The sequence below is a fragment of the Staurois parvus genome, unplaced genomic scaffold (genome assembly GCF_062004578.1).
Source record: "Staurois parvus isolate SC_StPar_1 unplaced genomic scaffold, SC_StPar_1.0 ptg000234l, whole genome shotgun sequence".
Lineage (NCBI taxonomy): Eukaryota > Metazoa > Chordata > Amphibia > Anura > Ranidae > Staurois > Staurois parvus.
The window spans coordinates 4563014-4585324 of record NW_028318030.1 but is presented as its reverse complement, the minus strand read 5'-3'; the positions used below and the strand labels follow the sequence as shown (position 1 = coordinate 4585324).

The following is a 22311-nucleotide window of genomic DNA, read 5'->3' as shown; positions in this document are numbered from 1 at the left end:
AAACCATCACCAGCCGCAACCTCCGCAACCTGCACCCGGCCCCCCTCCACTCGGCTGCCGACCGCTTACACGACAGCATCCTTCCACTGTCATGTCCTGACCTAGCCACCACCGCGTACAACGACTCACTATCAGCTACCCTAGACTCTCTGGCACCCCTAACCACACGCAACATCAAACCCAGACCGCTCCAACCATGGCAGAACGACCATACTAAATGCCTCAAATGTCGCAGTCGTGCGCTGGAGAGACTATGGTGCAAAACCAGGTCCCCTCATGCATTCTCCCTCTACAAATCTGCCTTCCTCACCTACACCTCCTCCCTCCACGCCGCCAAGCAGGCCTACTTCGTTGACCTGATCAACACCCTCTCCACCTGCCCTCGCCGACTCTTCTCCACCTTCAACTCCCTGCTCTCTCCCCCCCTCCTCCACTCAGTACCTCACTTACCGCCCACGAGATTGCCACTCATCTCCACAACAAAATTGACGCAATCCGCAAGGACATAGTCAACTTGCAATCTACCTCCCCATCTAGTCTCCCCCCTTCCATCACCCCCTCATCTCTCCCCTCCTCTGACCTCGCAACGGCACTGCCCCCCACCACACCCAAGGCCCTGCCTACCGTAACCCCCCCATCACTGCACTCCTTCAGCCCTACTACCACTGAGGAAGTCACCAGAGTCTTCTCAGAAGCCCGCCTCACTACCTGCCCCCTGGACCCTATCCCCTCTCAACTCCTCCGGTCACCCCCCTCTTCCCTCATCCGCTCCCTTACCCACATCTTCAATCTCTCCCTCTCTACTGGCGTCTTCCCCTCCCCCCTAAAACATGCGCACATCACCCCCATACTCAAAAAGCCCTCCCTGGACCCCACTGACCTCAACAACCTCAGACCAATTTCCCTGCTGCCACTCACTTCCAAGCTCCTTGAGCGCTTGGTCTTCGATCGCCTAAGCGCCCACCTAACTGACAGCAACCTCCTTGACCCACTACAGTCCGGCTTCCGTCCCCTACACTCCACCGAAACTGCCCTCCTCAAAATCACCAACGATCTACTAACCGCCAAAGCCAAAGGCGACTACTCTGTCCTCCTTCTCCTAGACCTCTCCGCGGCCTTTGACACAGTCGACCACCCCCTCCTCCTTAATCAGCTACTCTCCCTTGGCATCAGAGACACCGCTCTCTCTTGGTTCTCGTCCTATCTATCCCAACGCTCCTTCAGCGTTTCCTACAACAATGCCACCTCCTCTTCCCTCCCCCTCTCTGTTGGGGTCCCCCAGGGCTCTGTCCTTGGACCCCTTCTCTTCTCCATCTACACCTCCTCCCTTGGCAAACTCATACACTCCCACAGCTTCAATTACCACCTCTACGCTGATGATACTCAAATCTACCTATCCACCCCTCACCTCACCCCCACATTCTCCGCCCGCATCACTCACCTCCTAAACGACATCTCTGACTGGATGTCGCTCCATTTCCTGAAGCTCAACCTCTCCAAAACCGAGCTTCTCGTCTTCCCCCCAGCCCGCGCCCCCCCCCATCCTTTCCATCACTACCAACACCACCACCATCAATCCCGCCCAGCAAGCCAAGGTCCTTGGCGTCATTCTGGACTCAAACCTTTCCTTTCAACCTCATATCAAATCTTTCACAAACACATGCAGGCTCCACCTCCGGAACATCGCCAAGATACGCTCCTTCCTTACCCCAGACACCACTAAACTACTCGTACACTCCCTGATTATCTCACGCCTTGACTACTGCAACTCCCTCCTCACCGGCCTACCCCAGTGCAAACTCTCCCCGCTTCAGACCATCCTGAACTCAGCTGCCAGACTCATCCACCTCACCAGCCGCTCCACCTCTGCCACCCCCCTCTGCCTCTCCCTCCACTGGCTCCCCATTGCCCAACGCATTAAATTCAAATTGCTCACCCTGACCTATAAGGCCATTCACAAGACTGCCCCTAACTACCTCACCGAACTGATTCCCAGGTACCACCCTACCCGTACCCTTCGCTCTTCACAGGACCTCCTTCTATCTTGCTCCCTGGTCTCCTCCTCCCACGCATGACTGCAAGACTTCTCCAGGTCCTCCCCCATCCTCTGGAACTCACTACCCCAATCCACCAGACTGTCACCTTCCCTCCTCACCTTCAGGCGCTCCCTGAAAACCCACCTCTTCAGGGAAGCCTACCCCACCCTCACCTAACAGCCGCTGCCCTTCCCTCCTCCTACCACTCCATCCCCCACAGCCATTTCCTCCTGTACCACTACCCCCTCCCTCCTAGATTGTAAGCTCGAAAGAGTAGGGCCCTCTTACCCCTCGTGTGCTGTTTGATGTTACTGTACTGTTTCATGTATTGTCCCCCCCTCTATTGTACAGCGCTGAGCAAACCCTTTGGCGCTATATAAACTAGATAAATAAATAAATAAATATTGTAGTATGCAGAACTTTCTTTTAGCAAAGGATTAGATTTTTCACCAGATACAAATATTTTTACTACAACGCTGCAGCTATGGCTAATAAAATAAATGTGCTGACTTGTTTTTTACAAGTATACAAATGTGACAATTAAAAAAGAAAAACAACTGTTGTAACAGGCATATGTTGGTATGTAGGAGGAAATGGGATTTCCTTTCCTGTTCAGAACATCGAGCTTGCACTAGGACACATGTGCTCATTGAACAACACACTCTCCTTCCTCCTTGACTTTCATTATGTCAGATAACATTGCCGTTATACTGACTTATACTCCTTCTAATGTATTTGTAAAAATCGTTAAAACTAATTGGGAGGAACACAATGTTCAATAACACAAACCAAATGTTCAAGATAAGAGGTCAAAGTTAAAGTGGTTGTAAAGGCTCAAAGTTTTTTACCTTCGTGCATTCTATGCATGAAGATAAAACACCATTTGTGTGCAGCTCCCCCGAAACCCACCCAATACCTACCTGGTAAGCTCGATCCAGTGATGTGCTCAATAGCCTCTGCTGTCCTGGGTCTCTCCTTCCTCTTCAGCTGAGACAGCAGTGGGAGCCATTGGCTCCTGCTACTGTCAATCACAGCTAGTGAGCCAATGAGGAGAGAGCGGGGGGCAGGGCCAAGCTACATCTGTGTGTGCATGGACACAGAGCAGTTCCTTGCTCTGGGGGCACTTTGCAGGAGGGAGGGGTCAGGAGCACTGGCAGGGCAGGGCTGCCCTGTGCAAAACCAATGCACAAAGCAGGCAAGTATAGACATGGTTGTTATTTTTAACACGTTGCCGCCGACCTAGAGTGGATTGAGCGGTCCTCTTCTTCTTGTGACTGGGCGTCATATGACGTCCTGTGGATTGTGCAGCGTGGCCGATCCGGTCAGGCTGTGTCCCTTGGACACAGCGCTTCCCCGCTGGAGGTAAAGAGCCAATGAAATTGGCTTTTTACCATGTGATCGGCTGTGACCTATCACAGTCGATCATTAGTGTCAACACTATAAACTATGACCTGTCACAGCCGAACAGAAGTGCAAACACACAGTGATCCCTCACTGTGACCATCTTCTCCTCCTCACACACCAATCTTGTGTGAGGAGAAGAACCTAGGAACAGTGAATTTTTCAAACCCTTTCACTACTGTGCACCACACTGCCCCTAACAAAGAGTCCCTGTGAGTGCCACCAGTGCATCTGTCAGATCAGCCCACCAGTGCATCTGTCGGTGGACCCACCAGTGCATCTGTCGGTGGACCCATCAGTGCATCTGTCCGTGCCGCCATCAGTGCATCTGTTGGTGCAGCCCATCAGTGGGTCTGTCAGTGCCGCCATCAGTGTATCTGCCAGTGCATCCCTATCAGTGTACCTGTCAGTGCACAGCCCATCAGTGGATCTGTAAGTGCAGCCCATCAGTGGACCTGTCAGTGCATCCCATCAGTATACTTGTCAGTGTAGCGGTCACCACAGCCATCAGTGCACCCTAATCAGTGTACTTGTCACAGAGTTGACACAACTGCCACCCATCAGCAGTGTACCCATCATAGCACCCATCAGCAGTTTACCCCATAAACAGCCACAATCTCCAGAGCCGCAATGTCCAAAAAATATTTTACTAGTGAAGAGACGCTCAAAATCTTCAGCATGTCGGATGAGAGCAGCGGGGAGCTCTCACCATCCAATTCCGATTCGGAATACGAGCAAGTAGAAAGTAGTGGGTCAGTGACCAAATTGGAGGAGGAAGCAGTCCCTCCTAAAAGGATACGGTGCTCTGAATAGCAGGCAACCACAAGCAGCGCCATACAAGCCAGTGGTCAATCAGCAAATACCAATGGCGCTAGACCCAAGGATGAAAAGCCCAGTACCAGCACTGGAATATCCAACCAAACCCCAAGAATTAGGGCCCAATCATATCTTCCTGATGCCCTGGAAAACCCACTATGGCTGCCTTCCAGCTAAGGATCAGCTTCAAACCCACCTTTCACTGCACAGCCAGGTGTGCAGACCAATACTAAACACTTTTCTGAAATTGATTTTTTTTTTTTTATTTGTTTTTCCCTGCCAATTTACTGCAATACATTGTGGACATGACAAACCTTTTTGCTCAGCAGTATATTGATAATCCCAGTACATCCTACGCCTGTCATTTTCTATGGAGATGTCTCACAGTGGAGGAGTTAAAATTATGTTTGGGCCTTACGTTTAACATGGGGCTTACAAAAAAAAAAAAATTAACTGCATGCCTACTGGTCCACCAACCCCTTCCATCATATGCCCATTCTGCTGTAATGTCCTAGTCATGCTATGATCTGATCATGCGATTCCTGCATTTCAATGACAACTCACAGTGCCCTCCCAGAGATCATCCCAACTACGACAAGTTATACAAAATCTGCCCCCTAATAAATTATTTTGCTAAGAGATTTGTGGAACTTTATGTCCCTGAGCAACACATTTGTGTGGATGAATCCCTTGTCCACTTCACTGGCCGGCTGGGATTCAAACAATACTTCCCCAGTAAAAGGGCCAGGCATGGATTTAAGCTGAACAAGCTCTGCGAAAGAGCTACAGGATATGTGCATGCATTCCGCATGTACGAAGGCAAAAACTCCCAGCTCCAGCCCCTTGAGTGCCCAACCTACCTCACAAGTGGCAAAATTGTTTGGGACCTGGCATTCCCACTGTTCCAAAAAGGTTATCATGTCTACCTTGATAACTATTATACCAGTCTCTCCCTTTTCTGGTATCTGTACGATGAGAAAACCTTAAAAAATAGAAAGGGCTTCCCGCAAAGTTTAGTAACCAGAAGGCTACAAAGGAGGGAATCCACAAGTCTGAGAAACGAGGAAGTGTTTGCCATGAAGGGAAGGGATAAGAGAGATGTTTACATCTTGTCCACCATCCACAATGACACCTCGGTGGAAATTCATACACCTTAGGAGTTCCTTTCACTGGAACGAAGGGCCAAGCCCAACCCCTGAAAAACAACCCCACATCATAATTCCCCTCCACCAAACTTTACACTTGACACAATGCAGTCAGGCAAGTACCCTTCTCCTGGCAACCGCCAAGCCCAGACATGTCCATAGGATTGCCAAGCAGAGAAGCGTGATTCATCACTCCAGAGAACACATCTCCACTGCTCTAGAGTCCAGTGTCGGCATGCCTTACACCACTGCATCGGACACTTTCCATTGCACTTGGTGTTGTAAGGCTTGGTTGCAGCTGCTCGGTCATGAAAACCCATTCCATGAAGCTCTCTACGCACTGTTGTTGTACTAATCCAGGAGGCCACATGAAGTTTGGAGGTCTTTAGCTATTGACTTTGCAGACAGAGACTCCTTCACACTGTGCGCTTCAGCTTGCGCTGACGCCGCTCTATCATTTTATGTGGCCTATCACTTCGTGGCTGAGTTGCTGTTGTTCCCAGTTGCTTTCACTTTGTTATAATACCACTAACAGTTGACCGTGGAATATTTAATAGCAAGGAAATATCACGGATGGACTTATTGCACAGGTGGCAACCTATCACGGTACCACGCTTGAATTCACTGATCTTTTGAGAGTGACCCATTCTTTCACAAAAGTTTGTAGAAGAACTCTGCAGCGCCTAGGTGCTTGATTTTATACACCTGTGGCCATGGAGGTAATTGTAACACCTGAATCCAATGATTTGGAGGGGTTTACGGCAATATAGTGTATATCCCATATGAACCGTTATTCTACTAACAGTAAATAAATGTAGCAAATATATACAAAACATATATTAATAATATACATCTATGGTTTTCTAAAGTATTATCCTACATGGTTACTACACACCTAAATACATTTATAGAAGAGAGTAAAGAAAGAGGAAAATAAGAAACAAAGAATGGATGTTCTGGAGAGGGTGATGCGCTCTACGTTTGCATCTGAAGACGCCATTTTGGTTTATTATGGCTTGTGTGAAGCAGAAAGTTGCAGTGGCTGGAGGCCAGAAAAGAGCTATGCCTATTGACATGAGGCTTGTGAATATGCCGCTGCCAGCTGAGGGCTCTGGGTTGGATGTGATGGTGGAGGCAGTCACATGACATTGGGCACCTAGCGCTTCCCCTGCGCGCCTCCCACTCACACCATGTGCTGCTTGTTCAGGTGCTTTTGTGGTTATGTGCAGGGTCCTGTTTCAATGCTGACTCTGAGATCTATATACACTCACTTTAGATGTCAGCATGATTGCCCAGCTATACACACCTGCCTGTGACATCACTGGAGGAAGGACATCCTTAACCAAATCTGTACACCAATATGTGATGTATGTGGCAACATGACACACCTTCCTAACTGTATATATTGTTCTATGATGTTATTAGCAGCATATCAGCTTTCCCAGCTCTATGTACATTTTATATGATATCACTCGTGAGTTGTCACTTCTTCCTTTGTGTACTGTTTATTGATGTTACTGGCAGGATTGGATCCCTTTCTTAATTCTCCAAACTGTCTTATGATATCATTAGTGAGATATCACCAAATATCTCCTTACCAAACTGCACTCCTTTGGCATCAGGGACGCTGCTCTCTCCTGGTTCTCCTTCTACCTATCCCAACGCTCCTTCAGCGTCACCTATAACGCTGCCACCTCCCCCTCTCTCCTCCTCTCTGTTGGAGTCCCCCAAGGCTCTGTCCTCGGACCCCTCCTCTTCTCAATCTACACCTCCTCCCTTGGCAAACTGATACACTCCCACAGCTTCAACGATCACCTCTATGCCGACGACACACAAATTTACCTCTCCACCCCTCACCTCACCCCCTCACTCTCCGCCCGCATCGCCCACCTCCTGAACGACATATCAGACTGGATGTCGCTCCATTTCCTCAAGTTAAACCTGTCCAAAACTGAGCTCCTGGTCTTCCCCCCAGCCCGCGCCCCCATCCTCTCCATCACGACTAGCAACGCCACCATCAATCCCACACGCCAAAGTCCTGGGTGTCACCCTGGACTCAAACCTTTCCTTCCAACCTCATGTTCAATCACTATCAAAGTCATGCAGGCTCCACCTCCGCAACATCTCCAAGATATGTACATTCCTCACCCCAGACACTACTAAACAACTTGTACACTCCCTCATCATCTCACGCCTGGACTACTGCAACTCCCTTCTCACTGGCTTACCCAAACAAATGCTATCCCCACTCCAGTCTATCCTGAACTCAGCAGCTAGACTCATCCACCTCACCAACCGCTCCACATCTGCCACCCCCCTCTGCCAATCCCTTCACTGGCTCCCGATTGCCCAGCGCATCAAATTCAAATTACTAACTCTGACCTACCAAGCCATTCACAACACCGCCCCAAACTACCTAACTGACCTGATACCCAAATACCACCCTACCCGTGCCCTTCACTCCTCACAGGACCTCCTACTATCTAGCTCTCTGGTCTCCTCCTCCCAAGCCCGACTGCAGGACTTCTCCCATCCTCTGGAACTCCCTACCCCAATCCATCAGACTGTCACCTACCCTCCTCACCTTCATGCGCACCCTGAAAACCCATCTCTTCAGGGAAGCCTACCCCACCCTCACCTAACAACCGATCTCCTCCACTCCTCCCACCACTCCATCCCCCACAGCCACTTCCTCCTGTACCACTATCCTCTCCCTCCTAGATTGTAAGCTCAAAAGAGCAGGGCCCTCGAACCCCTCGTGTATTGTATTGTTACTGTATTGTCTCATGTTCTGTCCCCCTCGCTATTGTACAGCGCTGAGCAAACCCTTTGGCGCTAAATACTGTATAATAATAATATCACCCCACACACACACACCCCTCAGTGTACTGTTCTATGATGTCTTTGGAAGGATGAGATCCCTGCCCCAAATATTTATACTGTTATTAGTAGGATATCACCCCTCCCCCAGTTCTATGTACTGTTCAATGATGTAATTTGTTGGGTGTCACCTATCCCTAGCTCTATATGTACTCCAGATGTGATAAGAGGACCATCACCCTTCTTCCACCTTTATATAATGTATTATGACTCTGAGCTCTGTATACTGTGCTATGATATCATTGAAGGATGAAAATCTTACACCAGATATATATACACATCTACTGTTGTTGTATAAATTGCTATACTGATAATGTTATAGTCTGTTCTGAACTGTGGTTGGTATTGTTAAAATAAAATCTGTTCAAAATGAACAGTAAAAATAACTATGTACCACCATTTGCTACTGCAAGCACAACAGACACTACAGAACATCGTTGTCATATTAGGACTGCAGTGCCCAAGGCTAATCCCACCAAAGCCCTGAAGAAAAGGGAGCCCCAACCCCCAAAACACTTTGCATACTGTGCATGTCATACCCTAATAAAGTGATCATTGTTCTTCAACTGGCTGGAGTTTTCAAGACTTTCCATTCATGCACAGTTCTCACCTACTTCCACAAATTTCTCTTGTTTTGTGGATTTCTCATCATTTCATGTTGAGGGGTCACTGGACACCACAATAAATCAAGAAAGTGAATCTGCCCAGCATGGGCACATGCAGCAGTAAAAACCTGGAACAGGCTCACACCCTTTTCTACTCTAACCAAAGAAAAAAAAAATTTTGCTACATATACACTTTAAATTCTTAGGGTCCTTTCACACGAGCGTTCCGTTTTTTTTCATCAGTTCAGTCACGTTTTTTCAAAGAAGAAACGGATCAGTTTCTCGTCAGTTTCTACATCAGTTTTTTTACATCCTTTACCAACACAAAAACGAATGCAAAAATGGACCATACAGTATGTCTGTTTACATCCGTTTTTTGTCTGTTCTGTTGGGGTTTTTTTACGGAAGAAAAATAGGGGTTTCTTCCGTTCAAAAAAATGGATGCGGACATTAAGGGATGTAAACAGATGATCATCCATTTACATCCACTAGTCCATAGAAATACATGGGTGTCCATTTTTCATCCATAAACGGACAGATGAAAAACGGACATACAGTTGTGGCCAAAATTATTCAACCCCCAATGCTGTAAAGGGGTTTAGGGACTATAGTGTACATTTGGAATTGTATTCAGAATCAAATCCTACAAGGACGTTGTAACTACCCAAATGCAACTAAAATGACATCAATTGTTTATGTAATACAGTAGTAAATGGTTCTTATGTGGTTTCTTCATTGCCACAATTATTCAACCCCTTAAAGACTACCACTCTGAAGAACAGAGGTTCATACAGGTGCTTTCCATCAGGTATTGAAAACACCTGTGGATGTCACCGAGCAGCAATCAAGCATAATAAGCACCAATTAGGCAGCTTTAAAATGACTGTGATACTCAGCTCCTTCTAGACATTTACTGGTGTGGTTACAAACATGGTGAAGGCAAGAGAATGGTCCAGGAAGACAAGAGAAGAGGTGATTTCTCTTCACAGGAAGGGCAATGGCTATAAGAAGATTGCAAAGATGTTAAACATACCAAGAGACACCTTAGGAAGCATCATTCGCAAATTCAAGGCAAAGGGCACTGTTGAAACGCTACCTGGTCGTGGCAGAAAGAAGATGCTGACTTCGACTGCTGTGCGCTACCTGAAGCGTAGAGTGGAGAGAAGTCCCCGTGTGACTGCTGAGGAACTGAGAAAAGATTTGTCAGATGTGGGTACAGAAGTTTCAGCCCAGACAATAAGACGCACACTGCGTAATGAAGGCCTCCGTGCCAGAACTCCCAGGCGTACCCCCTTGCTGTCTCCAAAGAATAAGAAGAGTCGACTGCAGTATGCCAAAAGCCATGTGGACAAACCACAAAAGTTGTGGGATAGTGTTCTGTGGACTGATGAAACAAAATTAGAACTGTTTGGGCCCATGGATCAACGCTATGTTTGGAGGAGGAAGAACAAGGCCTATGATGAAAAGAACACCTTGCCTACTGTGAAGCATGGTGGAGGGTCAATCATGCTTTGGGGCTGTTTTGCTTCTGCAGGTACAGGGAAGCTTCAGCGTGTGCAAGGTACCATGAATTCTCTTCAGTACCAGGAGATATTGGATGGAAACGTGATGCAGTCCGTCACACACCTGAGGCTTGGGAGACGTTGGACCTTTCAACAGGACAATGATCCCAAGCATACCTCCAAGTCCACTAGAGCATGGTTGCAGAGGAAAGGCTGGAACATTTTGGAGTGGCCATCGCAGTCACCAGACTTAAATCCGATTGAGAACCTCTGGTGGGACTTAAAGAAAGCAGTTGCAGTGCGCAAGCCTAAGAATGTGACTGAACTGGAGGCCTTTGCCCATGAAGAATGGGCGAAGATACCCGTAGATCGCTGCAAGACACTTGTGTCAAGCTATGCTTCACGTTTAAAAGCTGTTATAACTGTAAAAGGATGCTGTACTAAGTACTAAGATTGAATGTCACTTGGGGGTTGAATAAAACTGATAATGCTGTGAGCACAGAAAAGACATTTGTGGTTATTTCATTATAACTGTTATGTTATATTTGTCTGACCTACAAGTGCCTCTTTAATGTAAATGTAAGAAAGATGACTGAATGATCAAAAGCAATGTCAAACTGGCCAAAACACTCAATTTCAGTGGGGGTTGAATAATTTTGGCCACAACTGTATGGAACGCCCATGTGAAAGGACTCTTATTCAAATGGTTCTAATGATCTGTACACCTGCTAAGGGCAGTCTTCAGCCTACTGGGATGCTCAGGTGTTCCATGCAGGCAGTTTGCTGAAATTAATGATCGACAGCCGGCTGCACAGATCCCCATGCGCATCTTACAATGCACATCTGCTTGGGTGCCTGATCCACCATTGGACCCGCTTGGATGTACACTAGGGGATGAGTGAGCATGGAGGTCTGTGCAGGTATATGCAATATGCAGGCAACCCTTGTAAATGATTTCAACAAGCTGCCTGCATGACCCTGCCCAGAACACCGATTCATTTCAAGTGGCTGAAGACAGCCTTTCACGCAGGCATATGGACTGGTATGCCCGAGTAAAGAAGGCCTGACAGAGCATGAGTGGTGAAATTATAGCAATAGTATCATCGGAAAGACTCAATCCTGAGGTGTGAGGTGGTACAAAATAAAACGAACTGAGCCTTCTCATGCCTCAAGGGAGCTCTACAAACCCACCAGGAAAAGAGTCACAATCCCAATCGCAAATCCTTTTCTTGTACTGCTGCAAAACAGATTGTTCTTTCAGTCACTTTTATACAAAAGGTCCCATGGATAAGAAATAATTACTTCTAGCTTTTAAATCAAGATGCAAGAATGCAGTTTACTTTAGGCTTTTGTACTGAAACTATTTTTATGACTTCTCTTCACACGTCCTCATATGTATGGCAGGAAACACTGTTGTCTTCCATTACTCTTGTCAGTTGAGCGCCTGCAAATCCTTTCTGGAGAACTGGTGTGACAATGTAGTTTATTTGAATCAGTATATACAGTAAATGGTGGTTTACACAGCTGTGGTGGAAATGACATTCCTATCGTAGTTCACAATGGGTACACATAATATCCGAAACATGCGTATTCTTGTAATGATACTCTATTATTCCAAAAAGTAAACATACAGTAAACATGATGAATCATGGATAGAAATTTGAATTTAGGTTGATAAAATATATTGGGATCCAATTTCTTGAGGCCTAAAAGCGCCAGGACAGTACAAATACCCCCAAAATGACCTCTTTTCAGAAAGTAGACAGTCTGAGGTATTTAGTTAGAGTCATGGCAAGTATTTTGAAGTTGTAATTTTTTTGTCATAATTTTGTGGAAAAAACGTTTCACTTTTCATTTTTACATGCTGTCACCAATGCAGTACAGTGTCATCATAATACCAGTGCGGGGATGATCAGGGACACTGACAGTAGGATAAAAAAGAAAAAAAAAAAGCCATCAAACCCTTGGCTCTCTTGATAAGAGCCGACCCTGATATCCGTGGACTTGAGCTGGGGGGTTCTCAACATAAGCTTTGCCTCTTTGCAGAGGACATGCTCCTTTTTCTCACCTCCCCACTGACTTCCATTCTGACTTTACTCCGACTCCTTCAGAATTTTGGTCATATTTCTGGCCTTCATGTAAACCACCAGAAGTCGATAACGTTAAATATACCCTTACCTCCTCAGGAACTGACCCACCTTCAATAGATTCTTCCATGTACCTGGTCCCAGCACTACATTCCCTATCTTGGCATTAAGTTGACGGCTAACCCTTTGAGCCTTTATTCTGCCAACTATCTACCTATGTTAACCCACCTTACTAGCCTCATGACCAAATGGTCCCCCCTGCCACTGGCATGGATGGGTAGAATCACAGTGATGAAAATGTCCATTCTTTCCAAAATCATATACGTGTTCAGAGTCCTACCTATTCTAGCGTCGGCACACTTCCTCTGCATTTTGCAGCTGCGAGTTTACGTATATGTCTGGGGTTTCATCCGTCCTCGTATACCTCAATCTACCAAGCATAAACCCAAGCTTTTGGGCAGCCTGGGTCTCCCAGATTTTACCAAGTATTACCAAGCTGCGCATCTTGCACAACTGCCTAAATATCATGCGGCACACGAAACCACTCAATGGGTTGTAATTGAATCGGTTGATTGTGACCCTCTCTCAGTCGCTAACCTCCTATGGCTTAGGCCTCCAGATCGTCGGCCACTTCATAACCCAATAACATCTCACTCAGGGGTGGACTGACAACTCATGGGGCCCCCGGGCAATAGGGGATCATGGGGCCCTTGTGTCCTTGCCCAAACTCAAAAAAGCCTATGAAAAAAGGTACCGGGGCATCTCATGGGGCCCCCTACTGACACCGGGCCCTCGGGCAGTGCTCAAGTTTCCAAATGGTCAGTCCACCCCTGGCTCTAACTATATTTCATCCTGGGACAAACGTAAGTCCCGCTATTCTCTCCAGTCGCCACAGAACCCCCTACTTTCATACCTTCAGAACCTGGATTTCCCCCCGGCCTGGTCTTCTAAACACTCCTTCATACATTGGTCTTCAGAAAACTTGCTCCGCGCTCACCAGTTTTTGACCAATAAGGGCATCAAGTCCTTTTCTTCCATCCGAGAATCCCACTCTATACCAGCGTCAGAAATCTTTAGATATCTCCAACTGAAACATTTTTACGCCCCGCTCACTGCTCAGCCCCTTTCGGCCCGAGCCATGAAATTTTTTGAATGCTCTTGGATTAACGACCCTCACAGGAGAGGCCTCATCTCTGCCCTCTATAATCTCCTTTCAGGCCCTGAGTCTCCGCTAAGCCCTATCTATGTCGCTAATTGGGAGAAGGTTCTTGGACCAATTGAGTCCAACAGATTGGGAATGCATCTGGTTGGCTATCAAATCATCCTTGCAGAACGTGGTAGCTGTAGAGACGAATTACAAAGTTTTAACCGGATGGTACTTGGTCCCGGCGAGGATTGTTAAATATACTCCAGGTTATCCCCCTAATTGTTTTCAGGGCTGTGCGGTGGAAGGAACATACTTTCACATTTGGTGGTCTTGCCCGGTAGCCCAAGTTTTTTGGGCTGAAATTTTTCATATACTGTCTTTGCTCTTTTCAAAGCCACTGTCGCAAGACCATAGCCCTGTTAAACCTCCACCCTGCATCCAATTCTAAATCTCACTTCAAGCTTCTCCTGCAGGTCACCATGGCAGCTAAACAAACTATGGCCAAATTATGGAAGTCACCTTCCCTATGTATTCTAGCTGTTAGAAACAAAGTAACGCAAGCAATGATTCACGCTAAAGTGGAAGCAACCATTATGGAGTCTGAAGATCTGGAACCCCTGCACCTCCCTTAACATTTTTCTTTAGTCTAGCCCTATGATGATCCTACGTGCCATTTCCTACACTGGTCCAGCCTCAAACTGCCCATTCTCTTCTGGAAGTCACACACCTTCTCTCCCCTTCCCCTGTTTCCTTTCTTGACCTCCTTTATTCTTCTTTTCAACCTGAATCCTTTTATCTTCCTTCATCTTGCATGGAACCTATAAGTAGCTCTGCGGTGCAGTACACTCTCGTTGAGCCATAACCATGCTTTTTCCCCCTCTGTAATGCACTTTCCCAAATGTTCCATTGTGGTTCCCAGTTGAATGTTTTCACATGACTTTTTTTTTCACCTTGCCTTTGGGCAACATGTTCTCTAATACTTCTGTATATGTACTTACATGTCCTAAGCTTGTTTCTAATTTGGAAATCAATAAAATGTTTGAACAAGAAAAAAAATAATTTTTAAAAACATTTTTAAATTTTTTATTACATTTAAAAAAAAAAGTTATGATTTTTTTTTCTACTTCTGTGGCCAGAGCAATACAATGGTACCACAGTAACCATTTTTTTTTTTTTTTCTACACATTATGATTGCTTGAATTTCATTGGTATAAGCAAGAATTTTTACTGAATGAAACTGATTCATTCAGTAGTTTTGGTTGTGATCAGTAGAGATTGACCATAGCTGATCACATGCTACAGATGGGCTGTATTTGGCCTAGTCTGTACATGCGATCACTGTGACCAACCACAGTTAGAAGCATAGTTGTAAGCAATGAATGGCATGAAAGGAAGCCATTCATTGTTTACAACTATCATTTGATCTGCTGTGATTGGTCACAGTGATCACATCACACTGGCAGTGGGCCGGTGTAGTGATCTGTCATCGACCATGTCTGTTGGACACAGCCAATGACAGATCGCACTGGAACGCGATCCTAGGAAGACGTTATATGACCCCCCAAGGATAATCGGGTTCCTGCTTGGCCATATTACAAATAAGCCAGCTGGGAAGGAGTTAATCTTTTTAATAAAACTGGTGATGTGGTTTTACATTATCTTTCTCTTTTTCTTTCCATGCTTGTGAGAAATGTTGAATTTCCTATTAAGGCTCTTGTGACCTGCATGGCAGACCTTTTCTTACCTTGCTCATGAGGAATGCGGAACTACTCTTGAAGAGAATCTGAGGAGTTATATGAAAGCAGTGGGCCTGTGTGCAAGATCATACCTTGGGCCCTTCTACTACAGAAAAACAAAGTGCAGCGTGCTGTGGCAAAAATTGGGTTTGATTTTCTGTATCTTTCAGTGACTTTAGGTAGTGCCTACTGGTTACATAGTAAAGATGCCTCGCGGTTGTGGGGTTAATTGTTTCGTGAGGCCGTTTGGCCCTCAACTGGCATCTCCAGACAGGGTTGTCAACCCTTCTCAACTTTTTTCACTAACAAAACATGGAAAATTTACTGACAGTGCGTTTATGGACAACCTGAGATAGGACATATGAAACTCCCATTATAAACTGTGAGAATTGACATTTAAAAAATGTAAACAATAAGTAACAATGCCCATAAAAGGTAATCTGCTTGGTTTTACAATGAAAAAGTCAAAACAATGTGACAAAATGTGAACATGACTAGTATTATGAAAGACTTGAGGAACCCTGGGACTTAGTGGAAAAGAAGTCCAAGTGGTCATGGTCAGGGTGTGCCTAACAATGGGAGTGCCTTAAAGGGGAATGATTAAAAAGAACCTGAGCCTAGTCCCTGCATACACTCTACATATATGCCACAGTCCTTGTACCCACAAAATACTCCTAATTACTTTATTACAACTGACAGTCTCACAGGCACACATAAAACTCAGGACAAAGGATCATTTTAAAAAGTGAAAACTTTCATTTGCATATTCTTTTCTGCCCACAAAAATATATAATTTTTCCTGACTGAGCCTACCTTAAAGTGGGTTTAAGGCAAAAGGTTTTTTTTTTTTTTACCTTAATGCATAGGTATAAAAGGTATAGTAGGTATGCACAAGCTACAGCTCCCCCGGTCCCTCCTTAAAAACGTGGAGCCCATTCACACTTATGCGACTTGTCATGTGACTCTGAGGTCCAAACTCGCATGACAAGTAACGACCCATGTTTCCCAATGGGTACTATTCATATCTATGCGACTTCAAGTTGCAGCGATTTCAAGTGAAGTGTTTATTTTTGCACATGCAATTCTATAGCAAGTTGTGTGACAGTAAGGGAACATGTTTAAGGACTTTATATAACAAATCAGAAAGGTCATAAATATTTACAAAGTACAAGACAGGGAACAATAGATAAGTAAAAAGAACTTGGGGAAATCCAGGTCTCCAGTATGTGGATATAATGACACATGTAAAACTTAATTGCAACACAATAAAGATCACAGTGGATGTAAAAGTTTAAAAAAGGGATTTATAGAATTTAACAATATGCTGCAAGTTGTGTACAAGCATGTGAAAAGTGTAATATGTGCTAGATTAGCCCTGTTTAGTTGTGATGGCTGATTCTTTTTTCCAATAGGCTTTCCTTTCCTTTATTTTGTACCTGGTTGTTCCTGCCAGCATGAGCAGCATTGTTACCCTCTGATGTGGACTACAGGCTGAAGTGGCACTACACTGCATCCCTGCACTTTCACAGGATGCAATAAAGCACAAAGCAGCATGGAATGTGTGGTCTAGTGCAGGGGTGGGCAAACTGCGGCTCTCCAGCTGTTGTGGAACTACATTTCCCATGAGGCACTGCAACATTACAAAACTGACAGTTACAGCTATGACTTGCAGAGGCATGATGGAACTTGTAGTCCTGCAACAGCTGGGGAGCCGCAGTTTGCCCACCCCTGGGTGGAAGCTGGCCATATCATTACTAAGTGACATGAATCTGCAACTATGAAGCAGGCTGACAAATAGGAAGAGAATATTGGGAACAGAAAAGGGGTGCACGTTCATCAGCTTAAACGTATCTGCTATTACTAAAGGTCAATTAACAAGTATCCATTGCAGTAAAGCACAGTAAAAAGTGTGTTGTACTGCATGTTACCAAACACGCCCAACTGCAGCACTGCATGGTAAAAAAGGTCAGTGACTCACTGAGTAGTAATAGAAAAAAAGCATGACAAACCTTTAGGTTGCATATCCATAAACATGTTTCAAATGGCAGCTGAAATATTTATGCTTTGATAAGGGCCCCTTTAAGGATTACATTAAAGCCCATCTCTAGGCAAAAAGTAACCCCCCTCCCATCACCCAGTAATTGATCTCTGTTACTATGGAAAAAAAAAAATATATAACTGAAATGCCTTTTTAATTTATCAAAAGATGTTATGCAATACTCCAGTCCCGAATTTGCTCTCCTCTTCTGTGTTCATGTGTCCGCAGCACTGCCTGTGTGATATGGCCGTCCAGTGGTGGGGTTCTCTCAGCATCGAGAAGAAGAGTGAAGTCAGTGTGAGTAGGCCATTGAGGACCAACTGGCACAGGCAAATCTACTATGCTGGATTAGTTTCCCACCCCCACTTAAAAAACTGCACCACTAAGGGCCCTGGATGGCAAACGTAAGTGAGCATACCTTGATCTATAAGGTATAGGAAAAAAAAAACTGCAGCATGGGTTAAGGAAAGGGTGGGAGGGGGCTAATGTTTGCTGGAAGATGGGCATTAAAGTTACATCTCTGTTAGATAAAATGTGTTTGTGGGAACATTTTGCATCCTCTCATTTCATCATCTCTATCTAAACATTAAAATGGCATTTTTTTTCTACTACAATCAGCTGCAGTCATTGCTCATCCTGCAGCACCTTAAATGCATTTCAGGGGCCCCGTCCCCTTTATCAGATGTATGGTACATTTGACAAAGAGGCTGTGCCCCTGAAATGTGTTATGCCCACCCACTCCCGACATCAACCTGGTCATCTGACAACTGTCAAACCCTGTGTGCGGCTGTAGAAGCCTCTGCTCTGCTCCTGCACACAGGCTGTTTTGGCACCCTGATTCCTCTTGCTGTTACACTGCTGACTGCCTGCCATTAACCATTAGTCTGCTGCTTTCTTCCTGCTGAGGATATAGTGTGCCATTGATGACTTCTGAAGTGCTGCCTTCTCCACAGCCAGATTTTTTAGTGTATTCCATGTATGTGTGCTGCTTTTTGGTAAAGCTGTGTGTATTTGGTACAAGACCCAGCATCCTCTATTTTTCTTTTCTGCCATATGAGTGCATTCTTTCCATATCCACCACAGGAGTTGAAGGGGTAACCCACTTACCATCACCGCTCATCTCCATTATTTATTTTGGACAGTGCTCCAGCACGGACTAGCTCACATGTTTACCTGAGAGGAGCGCTGTATGTACTTTCTGCATTGCGCACGTTTCTTTTAAATATGGGCATGTGTCTGTACAAGGGCACTGCTGTCACTGTCATCTTGTGCTTGTTTACACGTGCTGTGGGGTGGAGAATGACTTGGCCTGCAGCTGATTGGAATGATAAAAAGTGACTTTGCTACTAAGAAAGAGACAAGCTCGGAGGATGCCCCAGCTCATCTCTATTACAGATTAGATCATATCAGAGATGAATTTGGATGATGCCCAAACTCATCTCTAATCTTTAAAGGAGATGAGCTGGGAAATCCTCCGAAATCAACTCTAATCCACACTCTGATCTCCCCCTTTTTTGTACTCCACTGAGCTGTGAGAAGCTGCAGGATGGGGAATGATGGGGAATGACCTCATATAATAAAGTAAGTTTAAAGGTTGGGTTGCACAAGCTCATTTCTAAACTCCCACTTTTTACTCCAATGTGCTCCGAACAAGGCTTCTGTGAGCTGCGGGCTGCAGAATGACCTGGCCCACAGCTCACTGGAGTACAAAAGAGTGGGTGTTCAGAGAATGTTGGAGCTCATCTCTATTAAAGATATATCTGCCAAACCTGAAATACTAAAATGGTAGTAAACTGCAAAAAAAAAAAAAAAAAAAAGGGCCCCTGCAGGATAATGTCATAATGTGCTAGTATGTATTGCATACTAGCATATTACGACAGACTTGTCTTAAAATGAAGCCCTCCAGCGCCACGCTGACAGGGCTTCCATTTTCCTTCCGCGTTTGCAAGCTCCAGATTGAATGGCTGAGGGGGAGACATGACCGCGGCACAGCTCTTTCAATGGACGGAATGCCCTCCATTGAGAGTGCAGTGCCCATGTGTCAGCTGCTACTAAAGTATCTCCTAAACCAGGGGTCTCCAAACTTTCTAAGGAAATGGCCAGTTTCTTCAGGCTTTAGGGGGGCTGGACTGTGGCCATTGGGAGCAAAAAATGCTCCAGAATAAGTGGGCGTAAACAATGCCCCATTATTGGTATCAATGGGAGGAAAAGTACCATAGATGGTGTCAGTGGGAGGAATGGTGTCCCATCATTGATTAAATCGTGCCCCAAGGGCCAGATTAAGGCTAGCAAAGGGCCACATCCAGCCACCGGGCTGCAGTTTGGAGACCACATTCAGGAGATATTTACTGTACTATTATTATTATAGGCTTACCCATAGGTATAAACAAAAAAGCAGACTTTACTACCGCTTTAACAAGGGTACAGTTCTGCTTAGACATTAATTACATAAAAGGTGATTGACCTCAAGCTGTTTACTCACTAATTTGTATCCTGTACATATTCCCTTTTTTGCTGAGTAGTTTAATATTTACAAGTGATTCCCGTAACACAAATGTAAATATGTAATTACTGAAGCTAGCAATTGCAACATTGTTCACCACCGAATGTTGAAATAAACATTACACCAACAGATGTGGCTTTTAATTAGTATTATTAAATGATCTAACATTTCTATCAGAGTATCTCAATAGTCAGGCATTAATTTCCTTTTCCTGGATGAGAAGGAATACACAAACTGCAGACATGCACTGACATTTAGTACTCACCATTATTAGTTGTAACAAATCACGATCTTCTTCCTATGTAGTCAGTCTGGACAAAGCAGTATCTTCCTCAAACATTATCTGCAGATTTCTCCTGTTCCACCAGAAAATGGGAAGTTCTAGAAACAAGTGCAACAAAAATTAACTCCTTGTGCCCCAAACTGTGTGCACTTAGAGTCCTATATGCTACACTGCATTTTATGGCTCATAGACCCAGATAACATAAATAGTAAAGTACAATGGAACGTACAGAAAATAGTGTTTCAGGGAACAAAATCTTTTACCCTTTTCAAAAAAAACAAAACAAATTAAACAGAAGCGGTCAATAGAACTGTGCAATAAACCAAATGTCCCTCAATGAGTAAAGGATAAGCCTGTGCAGCCAGGATAGTGCACAGAATACACAATGGAATGACATGATCTTCAATTGTTATCATCATTACAACTATTCAGCTACAACTAATGTTATTCAGTGACATCAGTTTGCAGATAACAACAGGCACAGTGTTCAGTAGGACAGAAGATTCTGAAATGTCCACCATCTCACCAGTTTAACTCCTCTATTTATTTTTTTTTAAGAGGCAGAATTGTTTTATTTACCTCAATACTAAGCTTAAAAAGCTGTATTTTTCAAATTTCAAATATTTTCAGGTCAGGTCTGAGTGTTATTTATTATTCTAACTTTATATTTATAAAATCATTATTGTGTATATACTATATATATATTTTTTTCTTTTAGTATGTGCAGTATATGAACACTATTTAACAAAGTACCTGTCTAAAGAGAAGGTAAACATTTTTTTGCCTCCATGCTTTTCAACTGAAAGTCTGTATGGCTCATCCAAAGAGACACACTTGGAAGAGGGGGTAGGGGAATGAGTCACTCCTCTAAATGATCACTTGTAATTGGTCCTTGAAGCAGTATTAAACCCAAAACCAGCTTACCAATCATTAGATGTGGCAGCTGCATTAGTTTTCTTTTTTAGGCTTTTTTTTCCCTTCTGTTTTCACCTGATGTTCCAGTCAGAAAAGGCTGGCATACACAAACTGAAAATCCGGTTCAGCATGAACCGGCCACATCACGCTCTGTGTGTACTGCTGTCTGTCGAACAGTCCTGCTGGAAAACCAGCATTTAAATCAGGGCTTGCAGCCAATGGCATCAGGCCTGATCAGTATATTCTTACGAGTTGGGGAGGGGGTTCCCACTGTCAGAATATAATAGTGCAGTGCAGGGCTGAGCTATGTCAATGGACACACAGAATCCAGGTTGGGAGTGAGCACACACGAGTGCCCCCAGAGTAAGCGGCTTGCTATGGGGAGGCACTCAGCTGGGGGAGGGGCTAAGAGCGCCAGTAACGGACCCAAGAAGTGGAGGATTGGAGCTGCTCTGTGCAAAACCATTACTTAGAGCCTAGATGTATAAAATGTTTGTTATTTTAATTAAAAAAAAACACTTCAGAATCACTTTAAAATACCAAGCCAAGTGCTTTACTCTCTATAAAATGCTACTTAGAGACTGACTGGCTGTTGTAAACAACCTTGGTACATTCTTGTGTACTAATAAAATGATGTTTGTTTATGAGTGAACATTTGCTGGTAAATTTATTGTATTTGCTTTCCGCTTGTATAGTCCAGACTGTGCCAACTACATCTTTTTATTTGTACCCTGACTTAAAGTGGTATTAAACCAACCCCTCCCCCCTCCAACACTTTCCTGACACCACTCTTGATCCATCGCTGTCCCTGCTGGCAGCCCTACTCTGCTCTGCTCTTTCTTCCTGCATTCACAGGCTTGGCTGAGAACAGTGGCTCCTGCTACTGTCAGTAGAATCTAGTGAGAATGGAGCCAGGGGTGGGCCCGAGCTTCACTGTGTGTGTCAATAAATGCAAACAGCCCAGCTCAGAAACAAGCCCGGATGAGTGCCCTCATAGTAAGTGACTTCCTATGGGGGCACTCGGAGAACAGGAGGAGCCTAGAGCTTACCCCAGAAAAGGAGGGTCAGGGCCACTCCGTGCAATACTATTGCACAGAGCAGGTGAGTATAACGTGTTTGTTATTTTAATTTTAAAAACATTTACTTAATCACTTTACCACTGGCAGGAGTGCTTGCAATGATCAGCTTTTATTCATTTATATAAAACTTTTATCCCA

At 44.9% G+C, this 22311-nt stretch overlaps 1 protein-coding gene across 4 annotated transcripts in view; it reads right to left on the bottom strand.

The window, feature by feature from the left end:
- Positions 1-22311, bottom strand: part of RASSF4 (Ras association domain family member 4) — a 418821-nt gene that overhangs the window by 378560 nt on the left and 17950 nt on the right. For 3 of the 4 annotated variants that reach the window (XM_089680018.1, XM_089680016.1, XM_089680020.1), the window contains exon 2: positions 20162-20277. In XM_089680018.1, coding sequence (XP_089536144.1) covers positions 20162-20164 — 3 coding nt within the window. In that variant the 5' untranslated portion in view covers positions 20165-20277. Of the gene's footprint in view, positions 1-20161; positions 20278-20408; positions 20536-22311 lie in introns of those variants that run through there. The other variant, XM_089680019.1, reaches the window with a different exon arrangement.